The sequence below is a fragment of the Ochotona curzoniae genome, unplaced genomic scaffold (genome assembly GCF_017591425.1).
Source record: "Ochotona curzoniae isolate NIBS_2020 unplaced genomic scaffold, NIBS_Ocur_1.0 contig_2210, whole genome shotgun sequence".
NCBI classification, from domain to species: Eukaryota; Metazoa; Chordata; class Mammalia; order Lagomorpha; family Ochotonidae; genus Ochotona; species Ochotona curzoniae.
This window is the reverse complement of record NW_024465369.1, coordinates 14,679,752-14,703,404: the sequence shown is the minus strand read 5'-3', so window position 1 is coordinate 14,703,404 and position 23,653 is coordinate 14,679,752. Positions and strand designations below refer to the sequence as shown.

Here is a 23,653-nt window from a genome sequence, read left to right as displayed (position 1 = left end):
GAATAATGAAGTATGTCGAGGCCCTTAAATTTTAGGTGAAAACAATCAACATCACTCTTAACATTGTAGCAAAACCGTAGGCTAAGCCACTTCCTGGGAAATGCACATCCACACTACAGTCCCAACTACTCTGCTTTCCATCCAGTTTTTTGTTAATGTGCATCCTGAAAGCAACAGATGATGGCTTAAATACTTGAGTGCCCCATCACCCACAAGGGAGACCCAGACTGAGTTTCAGGCTGCTGCTTGGACTCCAGACCTAGCCCCAGCTTATGCAGGCATGTGGGAAATGAACCAGAAGATATATCTGTCTGTGTCTTTCAAATAAAGAAATAAACATTAAAAAGAAGGAGAATGGGAAGGGAAAGAAAAGAAAGGGGTCAGAATTTGGCCTAGCTGGGTTAAAAAGCCCATGTCCCACACTGGAGTGTTTGGGCTCAATACTCAGCTCTGGATCCTGACTCCAGCTACCTGCTAACACTGACTTGAGAAACAGTTACAGCACTTTACAAGGTAACTAGCTGGGTCCCTGTCACATATGAGGGAGGCCTGGACAAAGCTCCCGGCATGTGTCAGCTTCAGGGCCCGGCAGGCCTTCATTGGATCCCATGAGGATGACGGCTGTCTGCTACACCATTTATGAACCCCAGCATCCCTGTTAAGGATCTGCTAGGAGCCCAGAATACAGTTCCTGGGCACTTCCATCAGTGGAGGCGACACAAGTATGGCATGTCTGACCCAGTCAGCTGTGTGGCGGGTGCTCACTAAGCGCATAGGGACGCTGGGCCACCCCAACACACAAACCCCTTTTTCTTCAGGAAAAATGAACACTTCTTTCTTGCGGGACAATGATGTGCTGCATAGAAAGCCGATCTTTCCCAGGATCCCTTGCAGCTAGGTGAGGCCAAACAGGTGCAGGCATCAGCATCACATGGGGCTTCTGGGAATGCTACACAGGGAAAGCTGGCTCATCCTCGGGTGTGGCTGATGTTGTATTTCTCTTGCTTCCTCTTTGGCTGCTGCTACCCTTGGCAGGATGGCTAAAACTGCAGATTTCCTTGTGGTAACTGATGAAGACAGGTACTTGCTGAGGGCAGTGAGTCTCAGGGAAGGAGGAACACACCACTCTCTCACAAACCACTGAGCCCTCAGATTCCTTTATATGACAGAAATAACCTTTCCAGCTGCCCAAACCACATAGACATCAAGATCACCGGGGCACTTGGCAAAAAGACAAGCCACTTCTGTCTGAAGGAACCCGGACCCTTAGGCACCAGGGATACTGCCATTGCCAACATTTGACATCCACTGCTTCAAGTATTTCTGTTCCAAGCTGCCCAATGACATCTTAGAGTTCCCTGCAGATATCAACTCAAAGACTGACATTAGGCAGTCACAGCCATTTCCTAGCACCCAATTTTATTTCATCTCAGATTGGCAGCAGAGGTGGGATCTGAGCAGTGATTGCCAATGCCCCTCCACACACGCAGCCCCGTAAGCTGCAGCAGACACAGGTGGACACACTGCCCACCTACCCATGGGCACGCTTCCCAGCAGGCAAGCCCACCTGTCCGATTGTCCCAGAAGGGCTAGGAGCCCAAAGCACTCCTTCTCCCAGCCGCATATTCAAAGTCCTCTCTCTGGCCACCGATCATTGGTCTGCCTGCCCAGCTGTGACCCCTTTTTTGAGTCACAAAGGACAGGCTTTTGCTCTGTCTTCCTCTCTCTTTCCAAAGCAAACTCTTTTCTTTCTCTTTTTGCTGGCTGAGGCATGTGGGTTATAGGCAGAGCTGCACGGAGACCATCATCTCGGAAGAAAAGGGAGGCTGGCGATCACAGTGCTTTCAAGCCCAGGGACTGAGTTCAAACAGTTAACAAAACCATGGCTTTGTCCTATCTGGCATCCTCACTGGCTACATTCTAGTTCCTGAGATTTAAATCAGCCCCGCTCCCCGCCATGTCTGTCTGTCTGTTTTGGGTAGATGCGGTTGGCAAACAGATGTTATCTCGGGGCTGCCATCTCCCACAGGGGTCCTTACTAACAAAAGAAAACCTAGGTGACTCATCCATCACAGCTCCTGCAGAGCCCTGGCAGCCTCCTTCTCACCCTCACCAGGTGGCCTCGGTGAGAAGACCCCAGGGCTCTGACATTGGGGTGGGCGCGGGTCCAGGCCTGATCACCTGGAACTCCCAAGGCCATTGCTGAAGTAGAGCTGGACTCCTTGCTACAGGAGGTCCCCACTGCTGGGGGAAGGAGGAAGGGGTTTTGGAAAGGCGCAAAGTTCAGCCTGCACAAACACCACACACCCCAGGCCTCCCACACCGAGCAAACAGCCCAGACACCAGGGACTCACTCTGTGTTTATTTGTGATAATGAGCAGAGCCTGAAGAGCCGCCGCCTCCCCCTCGGATGGCATGGACAGCCGTTGGAGATGAAGCTGGGTAGTGTCCAGGGCGGATGGGTTTGGCTGTATCAGGCAAGAGAAAGAGACAGAACATTCAGGAAGGACTTCCACAGCCATTGGAGGCCTGCAGGTCACAACTATCACCACTATCACAGTTCTCATCAACCAGACATTTTTGGAAATGGGTCGTGAGTCCTCCTGTCCCTCAGCGTGGTGAGAGACTCCAGGCGTCCAAGCGTATAGGAGGCCGAGCACCTACAAATCAACTGCTCATTTCTAATGTGGCTGAGAATGACGACAAACCCAACACTGTGTGCTTTTTCTGAGGCCGGTCCCTCTGGACACAACATTCTCTCTGGGTTCCCAACTTCCAGCAGATACTCAAGGAGATGAAATCCAAGGAATGCAATGAGCCATTCATCTAAGATTAGCTTTTAAGGCTAGAAACCTGAGGTCTCCAGTTGCAACTGATCTGCACAGCAACATCTGATGGGAAGTAATATTATCGAAGACGTTTCCACGAAAGGCAACAAGACTCTTCACAGAACATCTCCAAAAACTCCTTTAAGGCCTAAAGCTTCATCCCCTGGGAACTGCAACTCAGTAGCTACACCCTCATCTCCAGCCTGGGCAAAACGCCCAGATCCTGACAGGGCTGGGAGGCTCTGCAGCATTGGGCCCCTCCAAGCCCGGGGGGCCAGACTGTAACCACCACACCCTGCTCTCTGGTGCCAGCCGGGCCCTTTCCAGGGTATTTCCAAACCTGCACTTGCACATGGCCCTCTCTGAGGCTCCTGGCTACACGCAGACTCCTTTGTGGACCCACCTGGTACCTATACAAGAGGCCTCACTGTACACCACATCTGTTTATTCTAGAATTCTAGTGTCTACCTCTGTTTACTGCCAAAACTCTGACTGCTCCTGGGAGAACATGGCCCTACTCTGAGATACCCCACAACATCCTGGAGTGCTCAAAGTTTCAAGCTGAGCAGAAATGCCATATTAGGGTGCTGGCACACGTTTCTGGTGATGCACTGGGCACGGGATTTCAACGTTTTTGATAGAGCTGGCGTGGGTGGCACGGACCCCAGGGAATCCTAAGGGGCTCCTATGCATGTGCATGCTCACGCACCAATCTGGGCCGAATGGGCTCGCCGGGCCATGTTCTTGGCACGCACGGCCTCCTTGATGCGGTCCACCTCCTGTTGGTAGCGCTTGCGGTCACGCATGGCATTCTCCTTGGCCTCCTTCAGCGCGCTCTCCAGGGCCTTGACGCGCTCAGCAGTAGCACGCAGCCGCTTCTCCAGCTTGGGCAGCTCACAGCGCAGATCTGCATTGTCACGAACCAGCTGCAGGTGCAGAGATGGGGAGTTAGCAAGGAGGCAGGGGGCAGCTCAACTCCCACCCCCAACGGGCACTCTGGCAGGCCACAGGGCCATGGCTCCAGAAGCAGTGCTCATAAAAAAACCACTCCTGCCTCCGGACCCCCAGTGTGCCAAACACATCAGTTCCAGGTGCAAGGAAGCCAATTCCAGGGAGAGAAAACTTTCAACTTGGGGCAGGATTTACTCCCTCTTTTGTTCAGGTATGTGTTGGGGATGAGGGGCTAAGCTAGGGTGGGACAATTTACTACTAGGAGGTGAGAATGAGCAAGCTGAGAGATTTTCACTGCCTCAGAGTGCTTCTGGAGCTCGGAGGGCCTCCTTGCTTACAGGCTTCATTGTCCATCCTGACACCTGATCTGGACCCAAGCTGGCTACATATGCTGAGCAACACAAGTAAGGAACAGCAGGCTAGCCTGGAATGAAGAGTGGGCTTACAGGGCAGCCCTGTTCACTCCCTGACCATTTGACCACCGTGAGGCTCTGTTTCTCATCTATTACACATGGCTCCTGCATAATAGGGCCATTGTGGGCAGCCAAGTGGCTCAACTAGTTTTCAGAATCAGAAGGTACGGGAGGGCCAGCAGTAAGCGACTACTGGCTGGCCGCACCTGCTCTGTTATTCCAGTGCCAACTTCACTGTGTGGCGGACGGTGGCCTCTTGACAAGCAGTCACTGAATTCATGAATAGAATGCTAGGTTGCACAGCCCCATATCAAGTTGCCTGTCAGTTCCCACTTGCTTATTTCTCATCCATTATTTCCCTGAATGACTTCAGCCAGGCTGAAGCTGTCATCCTCCCTCTGGGGAAGATGCCACAGTCAGTGTTGCTGAAGATCTAACTAGCCAGAGAGAAATGGCATCCCCTCAGCCACTGAGCCAAACAGGTGGCCCGTTTCCTTTCCATCTTAAATTCTAACATGGGCCAAGCATCAAGGTCATGGCAGCCTACAGAGGGGGTGCAAGAAAAATGGCTTGCCTACAGCACCTGCTGGACTGGACACAGTTATCAGCTGTCCACTCTGGACACACGCAGGAATCCAAGAGAATACTCAAGATCACCGGAAATAGGGTGACAGAGCAGGGAGTGCCTGCTCCAGTCCCTTTTCAGCCACCATGGAACAAGGCAAGCCACATCTTCTCCCAATCTCTATCCTCCTCTGGAAAATCAGAGACCCGAATCAGCTCAGGGACCTGCAGTCTGTGGAGCCTGTGGTGTCATGGGAGATATAAAGACCAAGCGGGGTCCAAGGTCAGATGGTGGGGGCAGGATGAAAACATGCCATTCTGAAAACCCCTCTCTCCAACAGAGAACTCAAACTTGACTCTGCACTTGGCTTTGATCAAAACCCTGGGCTTTTCTAGATAAGGGAAGTCACTGAGGACTCCAGGATTTTGACACGGCCCTCCAGCACTTACTCTCCCAATACCAAGCCCACCCAGTCTTCTGGCCCATAGTATCAGAGCCTCCTCTCTGCACTGCAGCCAGACCGAGCAGCGTTTCCTTTCCTGAGCGGAAGCGAAGCAGAGGGGAGCTGGCCGGACTCGCCTACCTGCTTGTGCACCTTGGTGAGCTGCTCCAGGTTGTTCTCCAGAAAGGAAATTTTCTGCTTCTGGGCAGCACTGCCCCCTCCATCGTCGCTGTCCAGCTCCACACTCTGTGTCCAAACCCCAGCAGTCAGTGGTCAGCTCATCACACCGCCCACCCTCAGTCCCAGGACAATGCGGATGATGGATTTAAACCTGCTTTGAGGGGGGAAAAATCCCCCAATACTACTATTTTCAATGCAAAAACAAAAAGAAAGGCTAAAAGTTTAGACTCAACCAAATCCCAGTGAACTTCTGATTGGGGTCAGAAGTGCTATTTCTCACATTTTGGAGGGCTGGGCATGGGGACTAACTTCACCCCTGCTTTGAATATTGCAGGTTACCTGTCTTTAGTCAAATATCTCTCTGTGGTTGCAGGATGAGGCTTTTCAAAAGACAGCATCCAAAACTCTTCAAGAAGAACCAGGATGCAAACATCCACGCAAGCCCCAGATCTGATTTCAACCATCCCGATAACAAGTCACCAAGCTTGTGAACAAGGATCTAGGTCCCCACCGGGAAGTCACAGGGACCTCAGCTTTCTCCCACCAGCTGCCAATTCTACAAAATTGCTTCACCTCTCAGTTTCCAGCCAGTCCGAGCATTGGGAGAAAAAAAAACCTCCCAAAGTGGATCAGATCTTGAAATTGGCAGAAACACACATTCCTACCCAGCCAAGGTGCACAGGTTAAGGAGTTACAAGGGGCGCAGGCACATCAGCAGTTTGGAAATGACTGTGCAGGCTTCCTTCGCCTGATCAGAGAAGAGGCCAATCGGCTTCCTGAGAAGCAACGGCCATGCAAACATCTCACACCGCATCCCTTCCTTCCTAAAGCAGCATCCTCACACTTGAGCCTGCCTCCAAATATCCTCGAGGAGGTTTGGTTAAATCTCAAAGACAGTAGGGCCCCACCTCACCCTCTGATGGAGCAGATGTTCAGTGCATATCTGAACCAGCTCCCAGCTGCTGCTGGCATTGCTACTGACCCAAAGCATGTGTCCAGAGCCCCTGGCCACAAGTTTGGTCCTTCCTAGAGAGTTTTCACTAGTTAAATCAAGAAAGTCTGACCATAAGCTCTTAACTGGGCCACAGCCACCTCCCCCTCAGTCCTTATCACACTCTTGTCAGGTATTCCCATCCCCAGTCTTCTGGTCCATTACCACTGCTTTGGCCTCGCTCCCTAGGGTCCATGGTCATTAGAGCCTCCACCGTAACTGAGACAATTGAGACACTCCAAGGCATCAGAAGGAACACCCACATCGACTCATGTTAGCCTGCCATGCTGCTATCCTTCAATCCTACTTCTGGATCTTCTAAGTGCTGCCATGCTGAGTGGCTCATGGAACCTCTGAGCATATTTTGCATAGCTCTGAATAACAGAACTTCTGAGCTGCACACTTCCATGTGTGCTGGACAGAGCACAGAACACACAGGCTTCCTGATCTCTCGCCGATTGCCCTCACTGAGTCCCTCCTGGCTTGCCACAGCCCGACTTCTGTACCTGTGAGAATGATGCTGTCTGACCAGACTGCCCTGGCTGCATCCACAGCTCGAATTGTCACCCATGAGGGGCCAGAAAATAAATGTGCATGGGAAATGAAGGCCAGAGAAAAAAATGTTAGAATGCCCTGTTGTTAAGAAGGGAAACTCAGACGGGAAAATGTTCCTCAAGTTTTTTGTTGTTGTTGTTTTATTTTCTTTGCCTACAGCACATTTCTTTTAATAACATTCTTGGCATGAAGTAATTAAATTTAAGCAGAACAAGCCCCAGAGTTAAGCTGGTGATACTTCAACTGAAAATGATTCTCTTTAGCCATCTTTTGGTTGCTTCTCAGCCCCACATTCAGACAAGAGAGGACTTACTTTTTTCACGCGGGTGGTCAGATCCTGGACAAAGAGCTTCCGGAGATTGTGAAGAGTCTGCAGTTCTCGAGACTGGAAGACAGAGAGACCACTTGAGTGGCTGTTGACACACGTGATGCCAGATCATCAATCCTTCAGCAAGCCCACCATCAACGCCATGCTGCCATCACACTCCTTCTATCATGTCATGGTCACCCCTGTCATGGTCACCCCTGGATCAGGTGCCTCATTATCACCAGCGTCTCAAAGGGAAGGGATTGGGAACCCTCACCGGAATCTTTCTGAAGAAACATAGCCCACCTGTTTGTTATATTCTCAATAGAAACATTTTCTTTCTAATCATGGAAATTCTTGCAAAGCTTCCTAGAGGGCTACGTGTTCTTATCTGACTGCATTTGTTCTATTCTATCATGAAAGCACTTTGCACATGGTCGGCAGGGATCTTCCAAATGTTCATTGGGAAATGTGTATTATGGAAATAAATGCCTTGATTTCAAAATTTTTGCACCAAAACACACCTATATTTTGTAATTCCATTTTTGATAGACTTTTTGAAGATCCTTTGTATGATACCAACAAGTTTGGATTAAAGCTGACCACCATTCCCCTCTCCTCACTGATGGAGATTTCCCACGTTGCTTCACCTCCTTTGGCCAAATCCCTGGGGTGGCTGGCTTCACGACACAAGCCTGCGGGTGGGCATCTCACAGGCTTTCTGGCTGGGCGGCCCTGGGCAACTCCTCAGCCTTTCCAGGCTTCAGTTGTCTGATTTGTGACATGAGGATAAAGATAATGATGCCTCACAGTTGCTGTCGGGATTAAACAAGATGATACTCATAGCAAGTAGCCAATAAACAGGACTGGTATTAATTTATCAATGTGTCATCTTTCACATCATAACAATCATTTCTTCATTAGATTTTTACTGTGTTGTTGGTATAATTTTTATTGTAGTTAACTCTTGGGGACACTTCCAACTTGCACTCTAGGTTATTTCCTACAAATGAACTCCCAAGCTGCTTAGACAAAGGCCTGAGCCAGATCCGGTGATTATGGTTAAAAAGAACAGAATATATTTTCAGTAAGATCGGAAGGTATATTTCCTTCTGATCGAAGTTTCCTTGCATTTACTACAGAAGATGTGATTTGTTTCTTATAAGTTTCCCATAAAAGAAGAGCAGCTTTTCAGTGTAAATGTTTCCATGAATCTGAAGTGACCCACTCTGACATAGACTGCCAATAGATGCTGCTCACATACGTTCCCAAAAGGAAGAAACACGCAACAAAGCCACTGAGTGTCTGGGAAGAAAGGCTCTCTGCTGATTTAAGGTCTTACTACTGGGGCCAATGCTGTGGTGACTTAAGGAGCACCTAAAGTCAACTGTGTCCTTGAAGCAGATAAATTATTTTCTGCAGGAAGTCAAATAGATCACTTAGTGTGGATAACGTGTGCACAGTATCTGTTCAAGGCAGAGCCACCCGGACCAGGGAGCAGTATGGCACTGAATTACAGACACACCGTCCCCTGGCCCTGTCAGATGGAGCTGAGATCCGTGCTCTGCTCCCAGAGTGCCAACAAGGGCCCTGTAGGAATTCTCTCAGCTTTACCGACTATATCACCTGGTCATATTTTCCATGAAAACCATCACCACATCCAGGCATCATGGGAAGAAAAGACCTGGCATCTTATCAGGCCCAAGCAGCTCCTTGGGATGTCAGCTCTTATGACAGACTCCCGGGTCTGGCAACTTGCTCTCATTTTTGGCTGTTTTTCAGTGGACTCACCAACAAGCAGGAAGAATGAATGGTTTGGAGGAGCGATTCAGACAACTGGAGTAAGTTGCATTTACTGAGCACATTTATGTTCAGGAAACTATCGTGTGGCTTCTGGGGCATCACATGCAGTCTTTCCCTAACCTCCCGGCTGCTCTCAAATCTCTTCCTATCACAGGTTCCTGCCCTCCAAGTAAAAACCCAAGACAAGGCTTACCAACCCCAGAAACAGGGTAGGACCAGAGGGGCAAAAATTCTAGGCCTATCAACATAGCTGGAGGAAGGGTCCATCCCCAGAGCCCAAGATGCCCACCAGCTGGTCAGCCCTCCCCTGCGGTAGGCTCCCCAGACATCATTGCAGGCAGATTGCACTCCTCCTGGTCCACCCAAGCCAAACACTCAAGGGCCTTACACTAGAGGGGGCTCAAGAGGGATGCCATCGAGTGGCTGTTATGGAAGAGGCAAACTGAGAATCTGAAACAGCTCATTCTGTAGGGCTCAAGATCTGGATTTAAAGTGTGTGTGTGTGTGTGTGTGTGTGTGTGTGTGTGTGTGTGTGTGTGCCCACATGCACACGTGTGCATGTACATGCATGCATGTGTACAGAACAGGCTGTGCGTGCCTGGCCAGGGAGCACAGAACTGGAATAAGGGCAAGTGGGCAGATACTCATGAGGTGGCTGGTGGGAAGGCTGCGTCACTGAAAAGCCATTCTGACATCAAAGCAGGCAGGAAAACTGCTTAGACATCCTTTAATAACACACTCAGGAGTAGGAGAGAGTGAGCGGGAACCAGCAGGTATGTGGGGGGTGCATGATTTGTGGATGAGTGAATTAACAGTGTGTGTGAATGCCAGGGCTAGAGTTGTGGTGCAGTGACCTAAGTCTCTGCTTGCTGAAGCAGCGTCCCATACCAGAGTGCCAGTTCAAGTCCTGACTGCTCTGTTTCTGATCCATTTTCCTGTTAATGTTCCTGGAAAGGTACTGGATGATGGTCCAAGTCCTTGGGCCCCCGCAACAATATGGGAAACCAGCAAAGAGTTCCTGACTCCTGGCTTGGCTTAGCCCCAGAGCCATTTGGGGATCGAACCAACAGACAGGAGAACTTTTTTTCCTCTGTGTCTCTCCCTCTTTCTGTGTCACTCTGCCTATCAAATAAATATGTATCTAAACTTTTTAAAAGTATGTGAGCATGCCTGTGTGCTTGCACTGGAAACATATGCTCAGTGAGGACATTTGCAGCAGGGTCTATGAGTGACCATGGAGCAGCAGCAGGTGAAGATGAGCGTGAGAGTGAGTAGGTGCATTGTGACTGTGTGTTATGTAGCAGGAGTGAGTGTACATGCAGAAAGTGCAGGTGCGCACTAGTAAGCATGTGGCTGTGCACACATATGAATATGGACAGATACCTGCTAATGACATATGCAGGCGCGTGAACTGCATGTGTTGTAAGCACCCAGGTGCAGGTAGGAGCATGTGCACAGTAAGTACCAAGGTGCAGGTGGGAGCGTGCGCACAGTAAGTACCAAGGTGCAGGTGGGAGCGTGTGTACAGTATGTACCCAGGTGAGGATGGGAGTGTGTGCACAGTAAGCATCCATATGTGGATAGGAGTATGTGCACAGTAAGTACCCAGGTGCATGTAGGAGTGTGTGCATAGTAAGTACCCAGGCGTATGTGGAAGTGTGTGCACAATAAGTACCAGGCATGGATGGAAGTATGTACACAGTAAGCACCCATATGTGGATGGGATTGTGTGCACAGTAAGTACCCAGGTGTGGATGGGAGTGTGTAAACAGTAAGGACCCATATGTAGATAGGAGTGTGTGCACAATAAGCACCCAGGTGCATGTGGGAGTGTGTGCACAGTAAATACCCAGGTGTGAATTAGAGGTTTGCACAGTGAGTACCCAGGTGCAGGTGGGAGTACAGCAGTGTGAGTACATGAGCACGGGTGACAGATGGGAACGGTGAGGGATCAGCATGTTGAGCACGTGCTCAACCACATGAAGGAGTTGTGGTGCAAGTAACACAGAGAGATGGCATGAAAGGGCAGGGCCGGCAGGTAAGGGGGTACCCAGAGTTTATATGGAGAGAGGAAGAAATTGCCCTGAAATTATACATCCCTGTCTGCAGGGGAAAGAGTGAGGGTCTAATGTCAACACTGGCCTGAATATCTGTAATCACCCATTACAGTGGATGCCACTTCTCTGGTGAGACGAATGCAGATAGGGCAACTTGGTAGCTCCCTTCTCTATACATGCAAAGCTAGCTGATTTTGCTGCCCTGAATGGCTGCATGAGCATCCCCTCCATCTGGCTTTGAGGAGCAACAGTCCCTGGCCAGGGTACAAACGTAGCCTCAGGTGCAGATATGAGGATTCCTCTGTCTACACAAGCTCCCCAAGTTCTAGGTGGCAAGGCAGCCCCATAGGGGTGCACATGAGTGTGTCTGGTGCTGCTCTTGCCATTGTCAACATCTGAACGTGCTTCTCCACACACAGGGCTGGGGCCATTAGAAAGGTCTGTCTTTGACCAAAGACTGTGTGGCCTGGCCAGTGCTTGCCCTTGTGGGACTCAGAACCAGGCGGCCATCCTGCACAGCAGCCGAAATGGAAGCTAAGTGTGGGCTGAGCTAGCAGTTCCAGATGTGGCTCAGAGAAAAAGCAAAGACCAAACCCTTGTGAAAACAAGTTGGTTGCTCATGCCTCTGCCTCGAACTCTGCAGGTCTCCTCTCCCCTCTCTCATACACAGCTATACTCACCTCCTTCATGTGCCCAACAGACAGAAGCATCTAACGGAACACAGTGCCTACTCCAACTCCACACCCACAGTGGGTATATTCCAAGCCCTCAAAGAGTGCCCGAATCCTGGGACAGGACTGAATCCCATGTATTCTTGGTTTAGGTTTTCTATAGACTCCTACCTTGGATCAAATTAAATGGACAAATTAGGCATAGTAATAGAGGAACTTAAAAACTGAATAATAAAAGAACAATATTGTACAGTAAGTTATGTAAATGTACATTCTCTGTCACGTATCATTTCAAAATATCTGAATCCTTCATCATCTGGTAATGGCCTTGGTGATCACCTATGGGTAACCGTGACTGTGGAAGGTGATGCTACAGCAAGGGAGTTCAGCTTGCAAAACAAGCACTTGCCTCCTTGTGCTTCCCTGGGTCGGCCCCAGCCAAAGGGAAGCTGCACGAGGGCAGGGACCTGAGATCTGGTGTTCACTGCCAGATCGTAGCAGGTGTTCAGTAGATGTCTGCTGGCTGCTTCTGTGCAGGTGAAATCACCAAGTGTAAAGAATGGAGAACTCAAGATTTGCAGCTTAGCCTGAGACTTATTCTGGGGCTCTGTGGCCATAGCCCTAAAGGACTGGCTGACTGATTCTTCCAGGAGTTGCAGAATCATTCTACAAACCCCACGTATCACTAGGATATTTTATATCTAAAATGATGGAAAGGAACATGGTGCACAGATAAGAGTTGCAGATAAACAATTCGTGGATGGATCTGATCTCTGAGAGAGAAGGAGTCAGGGGACATTTGGACCTACCACCGTCTCCTCCAGCCCTTTCAGGTCTTCCCGGGCTTGTTCCCTTTTATCATTAAGCAACCTGGAAAAAAAAGGGACTCATAAACCACTGGAGAGGGGATCAGAGAACTAAGCAGATGTTAGCTCTCACTACACCTAAACCAGCAAAAACAGCCAGTGAGCACACAACCCACAACCAGTCATGGTCTACTATAAAAGTAGCTTACTGTGGACCCAGCAGTTAGCTGCAGCATCAAGACACCTACATTCCACACTGGAAAGCTTGGGTTCCATTCCCATCTCTGGCTCCTCACTCATACTTGCTAGAGACTGCAGAGTCTGCGGGGCATTGCTGATGACTCCAATGTCTGGGATCCTGCCCCTCCTCCCCTGCCCCAGCTGAGACCTGGGTTGAGTTCCCAGCTCCAGGCTCCAGGCTCCAGGCTCTAGCCTTCACTCAGCCCTGGCTGCAGCAGGCTTTGGGAAAGGAAACCAGCAGATGAGAGCTTAGTCTTCCCGTCTCTCAAATAAAAATGCAAAAACACAAACAGTAAATCAGTCCAATCTACTCCAACTATGTGGGGATCGGAATTGTCAAAGCTGAGGTTTTAAAAAACCTGGGAAATGTCTGAAGTGCACTCACAGGAGCTTTTCCAGTTTCATCTCTCTCTCTTGGTCTTCTATTTTCAGCTTGTTATAATCAGAGCTGAGCTGTTCCTGTTCCAGTTGCAGTTTCTGATTCAAACTGAAATGGAGAGGAAAACGCAATGGATTTCTGCATCAGGCTGAACCTCTGAGTCATCCGGCTAGAACCATGGTTCAGATCCAAGCCCATTAGCTCTGTGCAATAAACACGATGCTGGAGGATTTAGAGGGATCAGAGAGCAACCTCACAGTTTCTTCCCTGCCCACGAGAAAACTAATTTCTGGGAAGCTTTGCAGAGGCATGAAACAAGGGCTTTGGGGAGGTATTTATAGTCTGCCTGCGTGCAAGCGCTTCAGGGGAGAGTAATGAGCTAGGCACAGGGCTGCTATGTTCAGAGAGCAGTGAAGCACCAACACCACCGGCAGTCGCCCACCCAGGCTGCTTCTCTAGACTGTTTCCAACTCTCCCCATCCCTGCATGGTCAGATGCTGACACATGGACAGCCCCTGTTTGGCGTGCCCCCCAAAAAAGCATTCAAGAAGCTATGACCAAGGGCGGAGTCCAGCCTGTTACCTTGGCCTCCAGTGGGGGCGTCTGATCAAACTCATACCAGCCCAGTGTTGTGAAACCTTTCATATGGCTGCTTGTGGGCGACCGTAAAGGGACAAGATGGGAGAGGTGGGCATGATAGCACTGTGGATGAGGCCACCACTTGGGATGCCCTCATTCCCTGGTGGAGCGGCTAATTGGAGTCCCAGTGCAGTTCCCGGCCCCTGGCTTTGGCCTGGCCCAGCCCTGGCTGCTGTACCATCTGAGGAGTGAAGCAGTAGATGGATGATCTCTTTCTCTTTGACATTTACACATACATGCCAGTATCTACCACGTGAAGGAAGTTTAGAGTCCGTTTAAAAAAAATCAACGCCTAAGGAAGCTTCCCCACCTGCCAGCTTGCTCACCAATCCTCCCTCTTTTCCTCAATTTCCTTGCCCCATCCCCACCCCTTTCATGATAAAAACCCATCATGAGTGACAGCACCAGAGTGCACAGGAGAAGGGAAAAGAGATGCTAGGTGACCTCTTTGAGAGGGCTGTGTGCACCCAGCTCACCACACGCTCACTTTGGTAGTGTGCTAAGCAGGGGCAGTGGCTGTCCTTCCTGGGGTATTTATGGCCCTGGCAGAACTCCAAGGTCAGGACCAGGAGTTTGAGACTTTCATACAGACATCATCCCAACTCCTGGGGCTTGCGCGTGCCCAGCTAAATCACCAAAGTGACCTACCTCCCAGGATGAGAAAGCGCAGCTGGGCTCGCCTACCACCTGCCATGCTAGAGTCCTGGGCAGTTCAGCTCCAGATGGGAAAACAAGACCTTGGCAGTAGCAGCAACACAGCCTGGGACATTACCAGGGCAGAGCACAGAGCCCACAGCATGAGGACAGCTGGCCCTCAATGAAAATCCACGTCCTCCCCAGCTGGCCCGAGAGAACAGAGCCCTGCCCAACCCAGCCCTGGACTCTTCACACCCCACAGTCCCCGGGCCAACTCACTCCCGAATCTCATCAATGATTTTCTGCTTCTCTTCGATTTCATCTCGCAGTCTGGACAGCTGCTTCTGGTGAGCTTCCCGATGGCTCTCCATCTGCTGCTCCAGGGCCTTCTGCAACGCAGGCCAGAGCAATGGGTTATGCACCCCTTGGCACACAGCCCATGCTGTGACAAGTCCTAGATCTGCCTCGCACCCTGAGTCCCTTGCATGTCAGAGCCCAAAACTAGGGACATTCCTGGTTCTCGTATTCTCAGTACCTGGTTGTGCTTTATTGGGATAACAAGCCCATAGAGCCATTATAAAGCAGAGTGGGCCTTAGGAGCACAGTAGGTCTCTAATGAAACAGAAAACTTTCCCCTTCTCTCTCACCAAGGCAATTAGAGGGCACAGACTTGGACTACGCAGGTGACCCCAGCTAAGCCAGTCCACCTGTGGGGCCTGGCCCTCCTTCACCTGCATAAGTGGACAACAGGCTCCAGCCACAGCACAGCTTTCCCCCAACAGTCTCTGTAATAGAACGGGGACTCACGGGGGTGAGGCCTGATTCTGTTCTACTGCTTGCAGCACAGCCACATCATGGGCATTGCTTTAACTACATCCTCTCCGTGAGGCCCAGAGTTTGCCTAATCTCACAAAAATTCAACTTCTCCTTGTATCTCATTTTAATCACCTTAAGGTCTACAATGCAAACACAAGATCTCGATGCACCAGGCAGGAGCACAAGCCTGGGGTATTTCTACGCAGAGGTTGAAGAGAGAAATTTTCTCCCATTCAAAGGAGGGAGAGTGTTGGCTGGAACACTATCCTCTCCGTCCACACACATCCCGGGTTCTGGGATGTCCGTCAGCTCCTTTCTAACAGAGCCACACTCTGAGCAAATGGCTCCGAATGCCCAGCAGCTGTCCCTCCTCCACCCTGGTGTCAGAGCAGGAACATCTAGTGCCAAGTGTAGCAAATACATGTGGGGCCTGGCAGAGGGGTGGCTGGACACACCTTCATTTCCTCAGCATCCTGCAGCCGCGTCAGGTGTTCCTTCTCCTTGTCCTGGAAGCTGACTTCATGCATCTTTTCTGTTTTGAATTTAAATAACAAGAAGATTCGATGAGTGGGACCCAAGTGCAGAGACAAAAATAAAAATGGGAAATGGAGCAAAAGGGCAACAGAGTCAAACACCTGCATGGAGCGCCTGTCTCAACCACTGGCCTGTTGCTGGCTGGCGCCAAGCCTGACTACTTTGGCTGCGAAAGTCATCTGGACCACAACCCTCAGGGGACGGAGCCACTACACGGGGAAGGGTGCTTCCTGGGCACAGGCTGCCCCCAGCTGCACCCTGGCTTCCTAGCCAGCCGCTGCAAACTACCCCTGAGGTCACACACACACACACACACACACACACACTCTTTACATGATAAAGTGCTCTGTGACTGTGGTAGCAGCTGGATTCCTGCCACTGGGAGTGTTCCAGAGAGAGCTCATTTACCTCCCTGGGGGAAGCTGCTTATTCTCCAAGAATCTGGAGCGGGGGGAAAACACAATCAAAGGAGAACCGTGGAAACAGACACAACACGCAAGATTCAAAAGGCAGGGACCCTGCTGGGCGCAGGGCTGTACCTCACTCTGACTCAGTGGATTCTTGGTCACTGCGCTCCCTGAGCACACAGCACCCCGGGCAGCTGGAAAGGGGCAGAACCCAGGAGAGGAATGGGGGAAAGCAGTGGCCTTCAGCTCATGGTTTCTCCCTAATCTGTTCCCCTTTATTTCACATCTTCTCTCCCCTGTCTGGCTTCCACTCAGGCACCATGTAGAAACCATGTTAATACAGGAAAAGTCTTTCTCATCTCCAATTTTTGCAGGTACACCTGTTCCTAACTATTCACTCCTACAAAGTAAAAGTGTAGGAGGTCATTTTTCCTTGTTAAATTTACGTTGGCATTTGAATCAAAATGTAGTTACTGAGCAAGCAAATAACTTTTAAAAAGGGATAACACCAATACCAATCCTATCTTGCTATCAAAACTACATATTAAATATTAATTTGGGGGAAAATAATTTCCATCTGTTTTTAATAATGACCACATTAAAGAAAACATGAAAAAATATTCGCCATTGCAAAAACAATCATATTAAGCAACATATCCTAGTTAATTTAACTGTGTGACAGGTGACTTCCTTTTTACTCCTTTTTGCTGATTTAAGTTTCGACGAATATCTGCAATCTAAAGACCAAACAGAAGAAAAAAAAGTTACAATTATTGATATGCATCTTCAGATTGCTTTCCCAACAGATTCAACTTCCCTTGCTATCAGCAACATGTGTGTTGTCGGGTCCCACATAGCATAATACACAGCCGCTGTAGTCTCTGGGCTTTCTCCTTTTGTTTATCCGTATCTATTAAATGCTTCTTGTGCATCGGGCACTTCCCCCTCAGCAAGGGGAATGGAGAGGCTGCCTGGCAAAGGCAAGCGCTCACTTCAGGTGGAAGCATCCAAGGTAAGCCAGGTAGGAGCACAGACTTTACATGAAGTGCAATAGGTTGCCATGGAGGAGGCAGGTGCAAAGGTCAGGTGCAAGCTAGAACGGGAATTGAAAAGTCATCCTGTGGCCCACAGTACAATTTCTGGCCCTGCATAGACTGCAGATAGAATACCTCCCTGGATAGCTGTAGCCCTAACCCTCAACTATTCTTTCATTGGACAACTTTGGTGGGGCCAAGAGGCAGATGGGAAGACACGCAGACTCAAGGTGGGAGCCATCTTCCAGTGCAGTCCCCTTTCTTTTCTCCCCTCAGTGATGCTACAGTTTTCAGCAGACCTAGAAATGCATTATTGGAGCAAAATTAAACATCATGACTGCAGCCAACTACAGACTGGTTGATTTAAGCCAGGAGTCTGACACCTGCAGAATGGGCAAATATTTACCTTGGGCTCGGAGCTTGGCCAGCTCTTCACTGAGCGAGTCTTGGGACTCTTCCAGCTGCCGCCTCTTCTGTTCCATGTTCTGCATGTAGTCTGTCAGAGATTTGATCTTGGCTTCATGCTTCAAATGAGAACCCCATTAAGAACAGCAGTGAGCAAAGGACTAGCAAGGGATCATCAAGCTTGCCTGGGGCTACCCCCACTGGAGAAACAAACCAGAGGACAGGTTCCTGGTCCCTTTCTTGAGTGTCAGCCCTGATGCTGCAGTCTGCCCTGGGCCTGGGACTCAGGATCACTGACTGGAGTGGGCCTCTATTTCTTCCAGGTCCTTCTCTTCTTCATTCAGGTGCTGCTTGTGGCCCTGTCCCTCCTTGCCATCCACTTCACAGGAGATAAGCCCAAGCATAGGAAAGGGTGCTAGGATTGCAAGGCTGAAGGTTTCACTCTTGAACCATGGCCCCACAACTCCACCATAGTAACTCAAATATTAGTTCTTCCCACCTTCTGTCCATCAAGCACAGCCTCTCATATTTTGGGGACTTAACAGACTGTTTTTCTGTCCCTCAGATTCACCCCCACTGTCTTCCAATCACCTGTACCACACCGTCCTGCCTGGCTCCTGGTTGCCCAAGCCCCAGTATTTTCTTGCAGCACCATCTTGTACATAACTGATCTATTCTATTTCATGCTGAGGGTGTAAGGCAGGTGCTTATTAAATGCTAGCAGAATGAATGAATGGCTGTTCACTGGCAGAACAAGGACAGCTATGAATTCTAGGAAGATGGCAGTATGTAGAACACCCCCACACCCAGATCTGGGTGAGTCCGAGTTTAGGCAGGAAGATCCTAGATACTGATCTTCAGTCTAATGGATTTACATCTTCCCAAAACACCCATCACTGGAGTTACCATTTTGCAAACATTGCCTTCAGTGAAGAAGTTGATTATAAACAAGGTTAGTTTTTGGCTTGAACTATTTTTGTCATGTTGTATAGATCACCTCAAAAACTAGGGAGCCAAGATTTGTTATTTTGAGATCCATAACACAATGATTAAATCTTTGGCTTTCTGGGAATTGTTGCCTAGCATAAAACAACCCTAACAGAAAACCATGCTTGATGCTAATGTAGAAAGGACTTCTAACACAGGAGCTTCTTACCCAAGACATCCTAATAGTCTTCATTCTAACTTCATACATCACAACCACTGTCATGCTGAGAGCTGGGGCAACTTGCATCCCGTTCCCACACTTCACAGCACCCTACTAAGACCCTCCTTTGGCTGCACCCCAATCTACTGAGCAGAGTTCATCAGTGAAGGCAGTGTGCCCACTTGAATCCATGTCTCCTTCTGGACCATTCCCCAAGCAGTGAGGGCCCGGAAACTCCCCACTGCAACAACTCTGGGTTAGTCCCCAAGCCAGCCCTGCCTCATCCTCACCCATTTACATAAGGCAGCTGACTTGGCTCCATCAGTACCTGAAGGCAGCAGAAGGGACTGGAACACAGAGCCAGTCTGTCCAGTTAGAAAGGTAAAACAGGGTGAAAGGCTCCAGGGCCCCAATACCTTGGTCCCAAACATGAGGGGCACAGGTACCCAAAGCTTACGCTGTTGGCATCACAGATGATCTAGAAACCAGAGTTAAGATACACTGTTCCCTCATGCTTGTCATTTTTTCTTGATTTTTATACGTTACATACAAGTTTTTATATAAATAGTAATGCATATAATTATAAAGATTTGAAGTAATAAAGCAACTATGGGAAAAGTGCAAACTTCACCTGTAACTCACACTAAGCTAGGAACTATTCCCTTAGCATCCTCCAGGTCTCATCTACAGGGTAAATCTCTGACAAATTATAAAGCACAGTCTAGTTGTAGGATAGCATTTTCCTTTTCACTTCAATTCATATGATTGTGTTTACCCAAAGACCAGGTCCCAGAGATTCTAAGAGCAGCATGATATTCTTTCATGTATCTTTGTTACTGGTTAATCATTAGATATCTGGGCAATTTATCAAAATGTAAAGTAGCACTGTACTCCAAGTTTGTGTTAACATTTTTAAGTAGGGAAAGATAATACCACATGAAATAAAAATTTTTCACTTTATTACTAGTGAAAAAGAGAATAAGTGAAATTACTGGACCAAACTATGCTTATATTTAGACAGCTTTTTGGATTTCCAAATTACTTTGCAAAAGGACTGAGGACCGACCAACCGTACGTGTCAGTATCACTTTCACATACTAGCCCTGAAAAAAGCTTTTCAAGACACCTTTGCTTGTTATGGTAGTTACAAAACACAGCCTTGCAGTCCCTGTTAGACATGGAGATTGTCATTGCTTCCACCATCACATGTTAACCAGCACGAAGCATGCTTTCGTCTTTCCCTCTTATTTGACGCAATGACCCATGTTGGTGTCTCTTTCCCCCAAGCAACCCTGGCTGTTTGAACACCTGGCATAAAGCAGTGACAACACACAACTGGACCACACACAGAAACCTCAAACCCAAACACTGCTCGGCTACTAGAGAGAGGCTGGAACCTGGGCGCTGCTTGCTGGAACGACCTGGCTAAAATCAAAACACTCACTACCGTGGGAAGAAGCGTAGCATTCCTCAGGGAGCAAGTAAAACCTGGCATCAAACACACTGGTGGTGGGCTCATACCCAGCTGAGTTTGAATTCAGCTGTACCATGCACTGGCTGTAGGTGTGTGGGCAACACACACACATCATCTTGTTGAGTTTCCACACCTGAGTGCTGCTCACCAGGATTTTTAAGCTCAAGTGAGAAAACGCATGTCAAATACTTATCCCAGGGCATGACACACAGTAAACACTGCCTAAACTGCTACCTGCTGTGAAGAGGAGTAGGAGTTCCTTCTGTTTTACTATCACGTTAGACCTGCGAGAGATTTACAAATGAAAGGATGATGCCTTAGTTAATAGGAGCTTTAGAGATTCTGTCTAATCTTGTTCATTTATTATCTAATTTCTACCTTTCTACATGGGCACCCCATCCCTCATTCCTCCTTCCCTCCATCCATCCATCCATCCATCCATCCATCCATCCATCCATCCATCCAGATGCACAGATACATCCTTAAAAGAGAAAAGGGACTTGGGGGAATCTGCGCAGTTTACACAACAAAAATCTCACCTGAAGAATAAACCTGAGCTGTCCTTGCCAAGGGAAGCCGAGCTTACATAAAGCAAAAGACCCCAACTACCCCATTGGGCGCCATCAGTGCCAGTAAAGGCATGGAGGGGGCAGCTCTCAGGAGGAACTGAGGAGAGTGCCCGCTCACCTGCGAGATGAGCAGCTGGCAGGCGGCCAGCTCCCGCTCGCTGGCGTTCATCTTCCTGTTGGAGTCCATCTGGGCGCTCTCGAGCTGTTTGCTGCGGTTCACCAGGGACTTGACCTCGGACTTCATCTTGCTGATGTACAGACGAGCCATGGTGAACTCCTCCTCAATGACTCCATTCACATCTGCCAACTGAGCACAGGAGGGAAGGGGCTCGAATGCTGCCTGTGACTATCAGAGGCGCGGGGCTGGGGCAATGACCAGGGACCCTCAGCGGGTCCTGGGTTTCTGGAGAAGCACTCCTAACCTTACAGCAAGCTGGACACAATCTCTGAAAAGTGTTGTACACACAACCTCAAGTCCTCTGACACCTCACAGAGAACTTTAAATGCATTCCATATAATCCTCAAATAATCAGATTTTTTCATTGTGATTCATTTTTAGGATATAACAGATGAGATTAGAAGAAAAAAATACAGACAATGTTACAAGTTGCTAACCCCAAAGATACACTCCATTCATTGTTTGGTGCCATATGTCTCCTTCACAGCATTGAGGTCCAATATACCTAAATATGACCAGCAAATCCCATTTTAAAAACTCAATTAAAACTTCCATTATGTTCTCAATATCCTGCTTAATCATATTGAGAAGTAGTCGAATTCTATACAAGCAATAATAGAAAGAGCAAAGGACTTTCTACAAATTCCTCAATTAAAAAAAAATGCAAAGCCTAAGAACATATTGTTCAGGATACAAAGCCCCTCTCGACTCTCCCTGCATGACTTTTCATTATCATCAATCTCTCCTTGCCTTTTCAAAGCTGTCCTTCCAAGCAGTGACCCAGCTCACTGTTTAATATCACATGGAAACAACAGCCTAAATTCACCTTTAGAAGACAGGATTCTGACAGCTAACATTCCTGCATGATCTATACTTGGTTCTTGAAGTTCAGAACTCCACCATAAATAACATTTGAAGCAAATTATTTGCAACACAAACATCTCCTGAGATGTAAATACAGTTTGGAAGGGCGATGGACCAAAGGAGCCAGTAACTGTAAGTGAATTATTTAACCACCAGAGGGCAGCCTAGCACTTTCAGAGAAAACGGAATACAGTCCCTACAAGCTTCAACCGGTTCTAAAACGGTGATTCCAAGGATGTTTTTTGAACATCCCTCAGTACACTCTAGTTGCTTGCTTGTGTCCTTACTGGAGTCATTAACTCCTTACATAAACTATGCTTCTCCATAGCATTCATGAATTGAGGACATCAGACCAGATGAGCCCTGATGACAAGCAGCAAATACTCAGGCCAGCAGACAGTGCTGAGCGCCCATATTCGGCACCGCCTTCCTCTAAGAACTCAACAACCATACCTGTTACTTGACTCCAACAGCACTCACCCCAATGCAGGCCCTGTGTGATCAGCAAGAAAGGCTACAAGGATCAACTGCTGCCTCTAACCCAATGACAACTCTGGACCTGCCAAGGATGTGCCTGCCTATACCACTCCTCAGGCATCACACGGCTGTCAGAACCCAACAGCACGGTGACTTGGAGGAGGGGTAAGTACCCTGCAAGAGTCAAGTTTCTGTGGGCCACTGCTGTGGCTCAGTGTGGAATACAGAGGAAAAGCCCACATAGAGGAAGACAGCAAGGTCCATCTTTTCCATGTGGAACCCATGCCTGGTACAGAAACGCTGCTTCTCCTGCAGGAAGGACAAGCTGGCCGCCTTGCCTCCAGGGCCCAGGGCTCTCGAGGTTGGGGAAAGTGAAAACACAGATGTAATCATGGCTTCCTGGGCTTCCTCCCCAGGGATGCCTGTTCATTTCTTCCCTCAAGCCAGATACTGACTTGTAAACTCTCCTCCCCTCCTGGAAGAGTTTGAGTCTATACCAAATGGGACAAAAAAATAATACCCAAAATAAACGCCTTATAACTGTGAGGTTTCATACCACTGCAGAATTTATCTCTGGTGATCTCAGTTTAAAAGTTTCCCAATAATCCCTATAACTCTTCTTTAAAAAAAGAAGATCAGAATCTCCTGCCATAAAGTATTATTTACAACTCCCCCAGGCTGTGTGACAATGTCTTCAACAGTACCAACTAGACTAGGTGACTCAGCGCCAGTGAGTTGTCTGGGAGAAGAGTCTGGCCCCCAACACCCGTCACCAACGATAAAATCATACTGGCAGATGCACCTGCTCTTTACCTGTCTCCGTAGAAGTCCTCCCTCCGTATCACCCATGGCTATTGGACATGGAGTGCCTGTGCAAAGCGAGCTACTGTCATTTCTAGGGCAAGGAAAAGCAAAACAAGGTGAATGCTCCCGTGCTAAGGCCTGGAAGTCAGAATGGGAGTCAAAGAAGGTGGTGTGACCCAAAAGAAAACAAGGCAGCTGATTCAATCCACTCTAATTATTTACTCTACTTCAACGCTGACTCAGCTCGTGGCTGGATTCCTGGAAATCTTTGCTTTTAGGGAAGTCCAGCGACACGGGGACAGGGGAGAAGATAGGGACACTCACCAATAGCTCTGCAGACAGCTAGCCCAGGCTCTTGTCACAGGCTGGCCTCACTTTGGCTGAACCAAACAGGACCAGCACTCTGGAAATATTTAACTGGCCTGGGGAAAAGATATATTTCTCTGCCTCTGGCTGGTGACTTCTGACTATTCAGGAGCTG

The 23,653-nt window shown here is 48.8% G+C and overlaps 1 protein-coding gene across 1 annotated transcript in view; it reads right to left on the bottom strand.

Annotated features, from left to right (window-relative positions):
• Positions 1 to 2,353: 2,353 nt before the first annotated feature.
• KIF5C (kinesin family member 5C) overlaps positions 2,354 to 23,653 on the bottom strand; it is a 129,443-nt gene continuing 108,143 nt past the window's right edge. The window contains exons 16-25 of the mRNA XM_040972012.1: positions 20,968 to 21,156; positions 17,661 to 17,778; positions 15,735 to 15,811; positions 14,743 to 14,852; positions 13,195 to 13,296; positions 12,573 to 12,633; positions 7,239 to 7,310; positions 5,341 to 5,445; positions 3,538 to 3,754; positions 2,354 to 2,468 (exon numbers count right to left, since the gene is read on the bottom strand). Of these exons, the coding sequence (XP_040827946.1) occupies positions 2,362 to 2,468; positions 3,538 to 3,754; positions 5,341 to 5,445; positions 7,239 to 7,310; positions 12,573 to 12,633; positions 13,195 to 13,296; positions 14,743 to 14,852; positions 15,735 to 15,811; positions 17,661 to 17,778; positions 20,968 to 21,156 (1,158 nt within the window). The 3' untranslated portion in view covers positions 2,354 to 2,361. The remainder of the gene's footprint in view (positions 2,469 to 3,537; positions 3,755 to 5,340; positions 5,446 to 7,238; positions 7,311 to 12,572; positions 12,634 to 13,194; positions 13,297 to 14,742; positions 14,853 to 15,734; positions 15,812 to 17,660; positions 17,779 to 20,967; positions 21,157 to 23,653) is intronic.